This window comes from Rana temporaria, chromosome 9, assembly GCF_905171775.1.
Source record: "Rana temporaria chromosome 9, aRanTem1.1, whole genome shotgun sequence".
Lineage (NCBI taxonomy): Eukaryota > Metazoa > Chordata > Amphibia > Anura > Ranidae > Rana > Rana temporaria.
The window spans coordinates 40459591-40472551 of NC_053497.1; the positions used below are offsets into that span (position 1 = coordinate 40459591).

The window sequence follows — 12961 nt, forward strand, 5'->3', positions numbered from 1 at the left end:
TCTATTTCACTTTAGTAGATCACTCCCTATGTCTTTGTACAGTGACCGGTACAAGTGTTTTATAATCAGATTGCAAAATATGAACATATTTACCGTATTTATCGGCGTATAACGCGCACCCCAATTTCGGAGGGAAGTTTCAGGGAAAAAAACTTTTTTAAATTTTGTGGTCAGTGTGCCTAAATGCAGCCTATGTGCCCCATCTCACGTAAACATGCTTTGGGGATAGGGCAGGCCGTTCATTCTGAATGGACTACCAACAGTCTATTATTGTTCCTGCACTTTGTCCCCAGTATTCAGTGACATGCATGCAGCCTATGTGCCTATTTGCAGCCTCACCTTCTCTCATGGAGTGAGGGAATCACGAGCCGTCATCTCCTGTTCATTCGGCGGCAGTCACACAAAGTCCCGCCTCCGCCATCGGCATTGCACCAGCTCCTGTGATTGATAGAACACTTGTCCAATGCCGGTGGCGGAAGCGGGACTGTGCGCGTGACGTTAGAGCCAAGTAAACAGTACAGACGGCTCGTGGATTCCGGCGGCACTCGGCAGCGCTCGTCCCCATCCTTCCCCTCCGAGCCAAAGGTACACTATCGGCGTATAGCGTGCACCCGTGATTTTCCCCCTATTTTCAGGGGGGAAAAGGAGCGGTATACGCCGATAAATACGGTAGATAGTAAAATCTCAAAACACAAATTCTTTTTTCAAAAACCATTTTACTGTACAAAAATATTTAAAATAATTTTTTGAATTAAAAACACATTAATATAAAAACACAACAGATTAAAAAATACAAAAATCATAGTTGTCACTATGGCCATCGGTTGATAACACAGGTACCAAACGTATGCAGTACCTTGTAGACAAAAAGTGCCGGATTAGAAGCTTTCCCTCTACATATTGAGGTATTGTGTTCGGAAGAAAATAGATTAGGCGTTCTTCTGGAGAATCTTTGGTGTGATAAGATCCATGAAAACAAATCTCTAACATTCCACACCGTAGCGCTCAAAGTTCCGGTGTATGACCGTTAGTTCCAGGTGAACCTGCCCCATGCTTGTAGTCTGTAGGCGGTAGCGGTCGGCACCTCCATAGATGAGGCTTGGAGATTTCAGCTGAGGTCCCCCACCCACAAACATCTGGGAGATCTGCTCCTGCCAAGTGCCCGAAGGTCGCCATGTGGGGGTTAGCAGGGAGTGAGTGCCAGGGGTGGAAGGGATATGAAGGAAGCCATAGCCGTAAAGCTCATTCCTTCCAAAACTGTCTTGGTGCCAAACCTGGAGATGGAGCTTAGGCCAACCTGAGGAGAGAGAATTATCAGGGTTACACATTATCACACAAAACTTGTTACTTACACTGCAGGGGGACACCGGCAGAAGGCTTCTATGAAACACAGACTATGGCCCAGATTCACAGAGAGCAAGGCGCACATTATGCACACACCGTACGCCACGCCAACGTAGCGCGGAGAGGCAAGCATTGCATTCAGCGTGCACCTTCAAAACCTACGCAACTGCGCCAGCGTGGCGTAGGTTTCGAAGGCGCACGCCGGCGTAGGTGGAAGTGGGCGTGACCCCATGCAAATAATGGGCCGAGCGCCAGACAGGTACGTATCACGAACTGCGCATGTGCCGTGACGTAGACGTATACACAGGACCCCCCTGCGCCTGCTCACAACCACGCCGGCACAACTGCCTAAGCTATGTCGGATCACCGCGTACGCCGTGAACATAACGTACGCCCAGCCAGACACACGTCCAACGCACAATACGCCGGCTTGTGTTCCCTGGTGCAGACCTGTGCATGTCTGTTGCCGGGTTGCACCTCATTTATTGGGAATAACTTTACGCCAACGTACAACTTACGCGCATCTCGCGTAGCATGCGCCAGGCACACGCATGTTCGTTAATCGGCGTATTTCCCTCATTTGCATATTTGAATGGCTAATCAATGGGAGCAGCACCATGCGCCCAGCCCATATGTGCGCCCACCCTACGCCGGCGTGTGCAAGCTACATCGGCGGGGTGTAGCCTGTTTTTAGGCGCATGTTGGTTCGTGGGTCTGCCGCACACATACCCTGTCGCATATTGGCACTTGCGTCGGCGTAACGTGTTATACGTCGGCGTAAGTGCTTTGTGAATCTGAGCCTATGTGTGTGCCACTCCCACCCCAGAGACATGGGGTCCCACATACACCCCAGAGACATGGGGTCCCACATACACCCCAGAGTTACAGTGTGAAGGATGCTACAAGGATCAGATACTATCCTTGTGTTCCTTCAACTGCATGGAGACATAGGGGGTTATTTACAAAAGGTAAATGCACTTTGCACTGCAAGTGCACTTGGAAGTGCAGTCACTGTAGAGCTGAGGGGGACATGCAAGGAAAATGAAAAAACAGCATTTTAGCTTCCACATGATGAAATCAGCAGAGCTTCCCCTCGTTTTAGATCTTTCACTCAGGTCTACAGTGACTGCACCTCCAAGTGCACTTGTAGTGCAAAGTGGATTTGCCTTTCGTAAATAACCCCCATAAGGTGCTATAAGACACAGAGTCGTCTCCAACAATGCAGGGTAACACAGGGAGAAGGGAACTATAAGAAGAGGAGCAATCTCCCCCCCCCCCCCCGCTCCCCTAACCTCAACGCTTAAAGCAGAGTTCCACGACATTTAATATATATATATATATATATATATATATATATATATATATATATATATATATATATATATATATATATATATATATATATATATATATATATATATATATATATATATATATATATATTTTTTTTTTTTTTTTTAAACATTTCATAAGTTTACAATTTTGCCATTTAAAAAGGAAGTAAACCCTGATGGGTTTTAATTCCTCTTTATTTCCCTGCAAAGGTAAAGCATAATGGGCTATTATGCATCGCATAGTAGCCCATTATGTGTCACTTACCCGAAACCAAAGCCTGCGATGTCCCCGATTTCATCACCTCCGCGAAGCGTCCATCTTCCACCCTCTTCCTTACGGGTATCGCGGCTCCGGTGCTGTGATTGGCTGGAGCTGTGTTGACGTCATGCGAGTGGGAGCCGGCACGTTCTCCTTTAGAAATGGCACGATTGCCATTTCTAATGTGCGCCTGCACCATAGACATCGGCTCCCGTCTCTTTTGCAAATATCTCCTAAACTGTGGAGGTTTAGGACAGGGCTTGACAAGTTTGCTTGGAATCTAGGAGCCAGCTAAAAAAGTTAGGAGCCAGGAACGCGCCCTGTCCCGCCGAGCTTGCGCGCAAAAGCGAACACATAGGTGTGTAGCGCTCGCATATAAAAGCGGTGTTCAAATCACACATGTGAGGAATCGCTGCGATTGATAGAGCGAGAGCAATAACTCTAGCCCTAGATCTCCTCTGTAACTCAAATCATGCAAGGTGTAGAAGTTTTTAAACATCGCCTATGGAGATTTTAAAGGGTAAAATTTTGTCGCCATTCCACGAGCGGACGCAATTTTAAAGCGTGCCATGTTGGGTATCAATTTACTCGGCGTAACATTATCTTTCACAATATAAAAAAAAAATTGGGCTAACTTTACTGGTGTCTTATATTTCATTAAAAAAAGAGTATTTTTTTCCCCAAAAAGTACGCTTGTAAGACCGCTGCGCAAATACGGTGTGACAGAATGTATTGCAACGACTGACAATTTATTCTCGAGGGTGTTAGAATAAAAAATATATATATTGTTTTAGGGGTTCTAATTAGAGGTAAAGAGATGGCAGTGAAAACAGACAGGGATGCTGCGGCCTCAATTACTGGCCGGCGTGGCCCGGCGCTTTGAGGTAGGGGCGAACAGAGACACAGTATACCCCAGCTGTGTGAAAAGGTAAGTAAAAAAATATATTTTCTCCAAATGTTTATTTTTTTAGACTATTTCCTGCACAGTATTGAATTATTATTTTTTCTATGGGTGGAACTACACTTTAAGGGTTCATGTACACAGGAAGTTTTTACAGCTGCTGTTAGAGACGTTTGACTTTTTTTTTTTTAACTGCCTCTAAAAGTCCCTCCATGTTAGCCTATGTGTCCATGCACACATAAACTGTCAGAGGCATAAGCGTTTAGGGGCAGTTTAAAAAATAAAAAAATAAAAAAATGACAGCCTGTGCTGTGCTTCCAGGAGCAGTAAAAACAAGCTGTTAGAATTAAAAACGCCAAAAAACACAACTATATGCGTGAAGTCACGTTTAGCTGCATTTGACATTTTTAGGTGATTTTAATGAAAAAATGCCATTGCCAAAAAACGGGGCAATATCGCTAAAGTAAAAACGCTGCTTAAGGGGAGAAGGGAGCTGACACATGGAGCCTACCCCTTTACACCCCATAGTGACACAGAGAGCTGAGATATAGAGCCTGCCCTTTACACCCCATGGTGAAACAGGGAGAGGGGAGCCGACACATGGAGCCTGCCCCTTACACCCCATGGTGCCACAGGGAGAAAAAAGAGCCGACACATGGAGCCTGCCCCTTACATCCGATGGTGACACAGGGAGCTGAGACAGAGCTTGCCCCTCACACACCATGGTGACACAGGGAGAGGGGATCTGAGACATGGAGCCTGCCCCTTACATCCCATGGTGACACAGGGAGCCGAGACATGTAGCCTGCCCCTTACACCCCATAGTGACACAGGGAGCCGAGACATGGAGCCTGCCCCTTACAGCCCATGGGGACAGAGGGAGAAGGGAGCCGAGACATGGAGCCTGCCCCTTACATCCCATTGGGACACAGGGAGAAAAGAGCTGAGACATGGAGCCTGCCCCTTACACCCCATGGTGACACAGGGAGAAGGGAGCTGAGACATGGAGCCTGCCCCTTACACCCCATGGTGACACAGGGAGAAGGGAGCTGAGACATGGAGCCTGCCCCTTACACCCCATGGTGACACAGGGAGAAGGGAGCTGAGACATGGAGCCTGCCCCTTACATCCCATGGGGACACAGGGAGAAAAGAGCTGAGACATGGAGCCTGCCCCTTACACCCCATGGTGACACAGGGAGCCGATACATGGAGCCTGCCCCTTACAGCCCATAGGGACACATGAAAAGGGATCCAAGACCTGGAGTCTGTCCCTCCCAGTGTAGCTCTTACCTTGTAAGCCTTTGGTAGCAAAATGTATGTCAATTGGGTGTGACCAAAATGCCATTTCTTCATTCTGAGGATTATCCACCTGAGTTTGACCTTCCACCACCCCAGACAGCAGTTTCCAGGCTCCACCTGAATTCAAATAAATAAAAAGGTATATAAGGCTTACAGACATGCATCGCTTACAACTCTCTCCAGATGAAGTTTGAGGACTTCCAAAAATGCCCTTCATAGTGGTGTATAAAAAATGCCCTTCATAGTGGTGTATAAAAAATGCCCTTCATAGTGGTGTATAAAAAATGCCCTTCATAGTGGTGTATAAAAAATGCCCTTCATAGTGGTGTATAAAAAATGCCCTTCATAGTGGTGTATAAAAAATGCACGCCAAATACTACAGGCAGATCTTTTAGTACATTTCCAAAAAACAAAACGGCTTGTTTAGGAGCAGTGATGAGCTCAGGTACGTTCAGACACGAGTCCGAACCCATCTGACCTATCCCGCCAAGAAGCTGTCAAAGGCGGCAGCCAATCACAGGCAACGAAGGCACTTTTAACACTTTTTTGGAAACCAGTGACACCAATACAGTGATCAGTGCTAAATAATATGTACTCTTACTGTAGCAAAGTGTCATTTCTTCAGTGTTGTCACATGAAAAGATAGAATAAAATATTTACAAATATGTGAGGGGTGTACTCACTTTTGTAAGATACTGTATGTCAGGGTTTGACAAATTTGCTTGGAATCTAGGAGCCAGCTAAAAAAGTTAGGAGCCAGAAAATGCACCCCGTCCCGACGAGCTTGCGCGCAGAAGCAAACACATATACGTGAGCAGCGCCCGCATATGCAAACGGTGTTCAAACCACACATGTGAGGTATCGCCGCGATTGGTAGAGCGAGAGCAATAATTCTAGCCCTAGACCTCCTCTGTAACTCAAAACATGCAACCTGTATGTCGCCTATGAAGATTTTAAAGGGTAAAAGTTTGTCGGCATTCCACGTGCGGACGCAATTTTGAAGCGTGACATGTTGGGTATAAAAATGGGGATAACTTTACTGTTGTCTTATTTTTTAATTAAAAAAAGTGTAATTTTTTCCCAAAAAAGTGCGCTTGTAAGACCGCTGCGCAAATACGGCGTGACAGAAAGTATTGCAACGATCGCCATTTTATTCTCTAGGGTGTTAGGATAAAAAATATATATAATGTTTGGGGGTTCTAATTAGAGGGAAGAAGATGGCAGTGAAAATAGTGAAAAATAACATTAGAATTGCTGTTTAACTTGTAATGCTTAACTTGTAATACCAACGGCCACCCCCAGATGGCGCCAGCTTACACATCTGGTGGTAATAACTTGTCATTACCAACGGCTCACCACCAGATGGCGCCAGCTCACAAAGCCCCCTTCCAAGCCAAGTCGCCAGGACCCTATTTCTAGTCGCCATGGCGACCTGGCGCCCGGGATTTGTCGAGCCCTGCTGTATGTATACTATATTTGTTATGTACTGCAGAAGATCCATAAACCGCACATCATGAAGCAGATCCATATGCATGAAATGAATGACAGCCTCGGCCTGTACTCCAGCCAGGCCACGACCCCGACGCGTTTCACTTCACCCTTGTGCTGCTGTCTCCTGGTTTAACTAAAATGTTTCCGCCCCTTATCCCTTCCATCATAATCTTCAGATGCCGCAGAGAGCTGTAAAGGCACTTATCAAGATGGCCAACTGTGCCCCCCCCCTTTCCACCCACCTCTGCCATTCACAGAAAGATAGTTCAACTAAACCAGGAGACCGCACTACAAGGAACTCATCCCAATAATACTAAGTAATGTCAATTTTGCTGATTTTTTTTCTATGTAATGTAGGCTTTTATTATATAACAGGAAATCAGAAGTATACCTGTGTGTACACCCCATTTGCAAAACAGACTGTGCTGCGGGAAACCACTCGCCCCGACGATCTGTCCGATAATGTGTACTTCTGCCATCGCTGTGAAAAGAAGAGAGGGAGCATATCATCAGCGCCAACGTCACATTCACACCGACATGCGTTTATAGAACATTTGTAAACACGTACATAACTTTTACTGATCTTCTTTCAGGTTCAGTTTAGCTACATTTAGGCCTCATGCACACTAAGGGCCAGATTCACGTAGAATCGCGGCGGCGTAATGTATCGTAGATACGTTACACCGCCGCAAGTTTTCATCGCAAGTGCCTGATTCACAAAGCACTTGCGATGAAAACTACGCCGGCGGCCTCCGGCGCAAGGCGGGCCAATTCAAATGGGCGTGTGCCATTTAAATTAGGCGCGCTCCCGCGCCGGACCTACTGCGCATGCTCCGTTTCGCAATTCCCGTCGTGCTTTGCGCGTCGTGATTTTTTCGAACGGCGACGCGCGTAGCGTACTTCCGTATTCCCGGACGTGTTACGCAAACGACGTTAAATTTTAAATTTCGACGCGGGAACGACGGCCATACTTTAGACAGCAATACGATTGCTGACTAAAGTTAGGGCACCCAAAACGACGACTAAATTTGCGACGGGAAACTAGACTAGCGGCAACATAGCGAACGCGAAAATCCGTCGTGGATCGCCGTAACTCCTAATTTGCATACCCGACGCTGGTTTACGACGCGAACTCCCCCCAGCGGCGGCCGCGGTACTGCATCCTAAGATCCGACAGTGTAAAACAATTACACCTGTCGGATCTTCTGGCTATCTATGCGTAACTGATTCTATGAATCAGTCGCATAGATAGAAACAGAGATACGACGGCGTATCAGGAGATACGCCGTCGTATCCCCTTTGTGAATCTGGCCCTCAACGCTTTCCTCCTGGCAGGCGAAAGCAGTAGAGAGGTGTACCGAATGGAAATTTTGGTGCCGGAACGAAAAACGAAAATTCAGGATGCACTTGGCCAAAACTGAAAATTCCAGTTTAAAATAAATAAAAACAAATTATTAACCACTTCAGCTCCAGAACAATTTACCCCCTTCCTTACCAGAGCACTTTTTGCGATTTGGCACTGCGTCGCTTTAACTGACAATTGCGCGGTCGTGCGACGTGGCTCCCAAACAAAATTGATGTCTTTTTTTCCCCACAAATAGAGCTTTCTTTTGGTGGTATTTAATCACCTCTGTGATTTATATTTTTTTGCGCTATAAACAAAAATAGAGCGACAATTTTGCAAAAAAAAAAATCAATATTTTTTACTTTTTGCTATAATAAATATCCCCAAAAAAATCAAAATTTTTCCCCAGTTTAGGCCGATATGTATTCTTCTACATATTTTTGGTAAAAGACAAAAAAAAAAAAAAAAAATCGCGATAAGCATATATTGATTGGTTTGCAACGGACATATCGGACACTTTTGACACAATTTTGGGACCATTCACATTTATACAGTGATTAGTGCTATAAAACTGCACTGACTACTGTGTAAATGTCACTGTCAGGGAACGGGTTAACACTAGGGGGCGCTGAAGGGGTTAAGTATGTTCCCTAGTGAGAGATTCTAACTGTAGGGGCAGGGGGACTCACAAGGGGAGGAGACCGATGAGTGTTCCTCTGTACTGGGAACACACATCAGCCTCCTCACCGCTGACAGGACATGGATCTGTGTGTTTACACACACAGATCCACAGTCCTGCCATGATTGCGGGCAATCGCGGGTGCCCGGTGGACATCGCGGCCACCGGGCACGCGCACCGAGCAATGCCCCCCTCAGTACAGTAGGTCAGAAGTGAAACACAACAAAAACTGTAGGCAAAAAAGGTTATATTGTACCTAGAATTAACATGAACATCTCAGTCTGACAAAAATAAATATTACATAAAATATTACATAAATTACAATACTTTAGAGGTATAAACATTACAGACCTGTACCAGCAACACTCAATGCTGGCTAATATTACAGCCTCTGCATCTAAGAAGACAAATACCTATCAAACCCAGAACAATATTTAAAGCGGTTGTAAACCCGCATGAAATTTTTTTTAATTTTTTTCTCCGGCAAGGCAAAAGTCATAATGAGCTAATATGCACCGCATATAAGCTCATTATGAAATACTTACCTCGGAACAAGGTGTGTAGCACGTACCTGGTCCACGCCGAGCGAGATTTCATCTTGCCTCGGCGTGTCTTCCAGGTATTGCCGCTCCTGCGTGCGCGCAGGAGATTTAAAACTCGGCAAGGTCCGGCGGCTGCCGGTCCTTTCGCCGTAGATCCCCCCTGCGCATGCGGCGCATTGCGAGGGGGAACATCTCCTAAACCGTGCAGGTTTAGGAGATATTCTTTATACCTACAGGTAAGCCTTATAATAAGCTTACCTGTAGGTAAAAGTAAAAAAAGTGGGTTTACAACCACTTTAAGCAATCATCAACTGAAATTCTAGCTAGCTAGCACATCTAATATTACCACTCCTCAGTCAGGTCTGCCAATCAAGCATGCAGTCAGAGTCTTCCCGGCAAGGTCTCCCAAATCCAGTCTTCCTCCAGTATTGACACCCCCCCCCCCTGCCCCCCGTAGTACAGACACCAGAGTGTCCCACGAGCACGGGCCCCTCCTCCTCTGTGGGTGTAAACAGAGGAAGGACCCCGCGCTGGGTGTACCAAGATGGCCGCGGCTCCGGAGCTAGGCCAAAGCCGCGCTCTTTCCTAATGCTGTGACCGCGGCAGGAATCCGCGGATTGCCGCCGCGGTCACAGCATCAGGAAAGGCTGCGGCTGCGGCTTCGGCCTAACTCCGGATCCGTGGCACCGCTAGCGGGAATTGTAAAATATCAGCCTGATTTGGATAAAAATCGGCCGATGCCGATTTATCCAAAACGGCCAAATATCGGCCTGCCGATATATCGGTCGACCTCTAATAGAGATTTCCAGTCATCTTTATGACCGTCGGAGGCCCGCCCACGGATGGAAAGCTTCAGATCGGTCTTATTTTTTTGATCTGATGCTTTCCAGCCTGGAGGAGAGATGTGGGGGCTTATAGACCTCTCATCTCTCCATAAAGAGGACCTGTCATGCACCTCCTCTGTAACTCTAAACTGGTAACCTGTAAATGTTAAAGTGTCACCTATGGAAATTTTTAATAAGGATGAGCGCCGGCGTGTTCGCACAGCCCACGTGCAGAGCCCGCCAGAAAGTTAGCACTGCGCTGCGCTAATCACAGGCAGTGAGACATTGTCCCGATTCGCGGCTGCAGAGATCGGGAATTTCTCACTGTCCGTGATAAACGCAGTGTAGAGCGTTATTTTTTATTTTTGAATTCATGAATCTGAAATATACAATGAAAAATTGTTGCGCGAATACGATGCAACATAAAAAGTTACAACGCCTGCCATTTTATTCCCTTGGGTGTCTGCTAAAAAAAAAAAAAACATATAGGCCTGGATCCACAAAGATCTGCCTATCTTTAAGGCAGGCGTAGCGTATCTCAGATACACTACGCCGCCATAACTTACAGCGTATTTTCCGTATCCACAAAGAATTTGCGCCGTAAGTTACGGCGGCATAGTGTAATTGTGTCGGCGTAAGGGTGCGGAATTCAAATGAATAAGATGGGGGCATGTTTTATGCAAATTCAACTTGACCCCACGTAAATGACGTTTTTTTTGAACGGCGCATGCGCCGTCCGTGGGGGTATCCCAGTACGCATGCTCAAAATCACGTCGCAAATAGTCAATGCTTTCGACGTGAACGTAATTTGCGCAAAGCCCTATTCGCGAACGTTTTACGCAAACGACGGAAAATTTGGCGCTGGCCCGACGTCCATACTTAACATTGCGTACGCCTCATAGAGCAGGGGTAACGTTACGCCGAAAAAAGCCTCACGTAAACTACGTTAAAAAATGTGCCGGGCGGACGTACGTTTGTGGATCGATGTATCTAGCTAATTTGCATACTCTACGCAGAAATCAACGGAAGCGCCACCTAGCGGCCAGCGTAAATATGCACCTAAGATCCAACAGCGTACTAAGACGTACGTCAGTCGGATCGAGCCCACATTCAGTCGTATCTTGTTTTGTGGATACAAAACAAAGATATGACTGGGCATCTTAGAACTTACGCGGCGTATCAATAGATACGCCAGCGTAAGTGCTTTGTGGATCCGGGCCATAATGTTTGAGCGTTCTGAGTAATATTCTAGCAAAAAAAAAAGATTTTTACACGTAGCAGAGGAGCGTCAGAATAGGCGCGGTATGGAAGTGATTAAGGCTTTAGAAGCACTTTAGCGCAGCACTAAAGGAATCAACATGGCGGAACACACAACTGCCTCTACAAATGGATAAAAAGACAAAAAAAAAGTAGGATGCAGTTGTGTCCGGAGCTGTCCATACATCTGCAGATTTTACGCATGTAAACGCAGAACGCGTACTTGGACTGATGTACGAATATCAGATATTCCCGGCAGAAAAAACACAAAGGGAGCGTTCGGCGTAGAACTTGCGGGGATTCACACGGACGCATACATGCGTGTAAACATTGATGGAAGGTGGTGTACGCGCGGAAACGCAGATTTCTTTTTACTGATGTCTGCGCAGATTGGCGTGTCTGTGTGCGCAGGCCCATTAAATACAATGGGATGCATTTAGATCAGTAAAAAAAAAATGCTGATTGCCCCATAACGTTTTTAGTCTTCCTGTGTGCAAGAGGCCTAAAACCATTAGAACAATTGTATTCGTCTAACCGCAGCAGATCGGTGTGCTGTGAATTGGCCATACATGAAAAGCTCTATAACTACCAGTCATCCCCATCCCCTCCGGTACACATACCCCTCAATCACACACCGATCCGGTACATAAGTACACCGGCCGTTACTTCGGGAGCTTCGCTAAGATTTCAGCCGTTGCTTGGCAACCCGAGAAGGCGCCCTTCCCTACCAGAGCCAGAGCGGAAATACGCCATGGATGGGCAGCGACAGCCGAGGAAGTGAGGTCAGATAAGGTGTTTCTGATATGAAGCGTGCGCTGCCATGTTAAGTGAGGGCATGTGGACCATGAATCTCATTGTCGTGTGAGGGCAGCTATCTGAAACGAATAAAAACAAATAAGAAACCTGCATCCAGATAACTTATGTGGTGTGAGCATTAGGAATTATGGCTCCCATCTGTCCAATTTTGTTCTGCCCTTTTATAGTTGCCAACATTGCAAAATATTTATAGGGACACTTTTTTGTCTGTAGGAGTCTTGCTATAATTAGGGTGCAGGGCATTTGTTTGAAGGCGGGACGCAGCGAGGAAAGAAAAGTGTTCTGTGTCCCTCCTTCTATCAGGTGCCCTCAGGAGAGTCTCTTCTTACATCAGGCGTCCCCAGCAGAGTCCCTCCCTACATCAGTTGCCCCCAGCAGAGTCACTCCTTATATCTGGTGTCCCCAGCAGAGTCCCTCCTTACATCAGGTGCCCCCAGCGGAGTCCCTCCTTACATCAGGCGTCCCCAGCAAAGTCCCTCCCTACATCAGGTGCCCCCAGCGGAGTCCCTCCTTACATCAGGTATCCCCAGCAGAGTCCCTCCTTACATCAGGTGTCCCCATCCGAGTCCCTTCTCACATCAGACATTCCCAGCGGAGGTCCTCCTTACATCAGGCGTCCCCTGCATCAGGTGTGCCTTGCGGAGGTCCTCCTTACATCAGGTGCCCCCAGCAGAGTCTCTCCTTATATCTGGTGTCCCCAACAGAGTCCCTCCTTACATCAGGCGTCCCCAGCGGAGTCCCTCCATACGACTGGTGCCCCCAGCGGAGTCCCTCCTTACATCAGGCGTCCCCATTGGAGGTCCTCCTTAAATCAGGTGCCCCCAGCATAGTCTCTCCTTATAGCAGGTGTCCCCAGCGGAGTCCCTCC

The 12961-nt window shown here is 46.9% G+C and overlaps 1 protein-coding gene across 1 annotated transcript; it reads right to left on the minus strand.

Annotated features, from left to right (window-relative positions):
• Positions 1-725: 725 nt before the first annotated feature.
• On the minus strand, positions 726-12036 carry B9D2 (B9 domain containing 2). The gene is made up of 4 exons (XM_040323260.1): positions 11898-12036; positions 7022-7111; positions 5131-5256; positions 726-1297 (listed from the first exon to the last, which is right to left on the minus strand). The coding sequence occupies exons 2-4, from the start codon at positions 7107-7109 to the stop codon at positions 984-986; spliced, it is 528 nt and encodes a 175-aa protein (XP_040179194.1). The 5' UTR covers positions 7110-7111; positions 11898-12036; the 3' UTR covers positions 726-983.
• Positions 12037-12961: the final 925 nt, after the last annotated feature.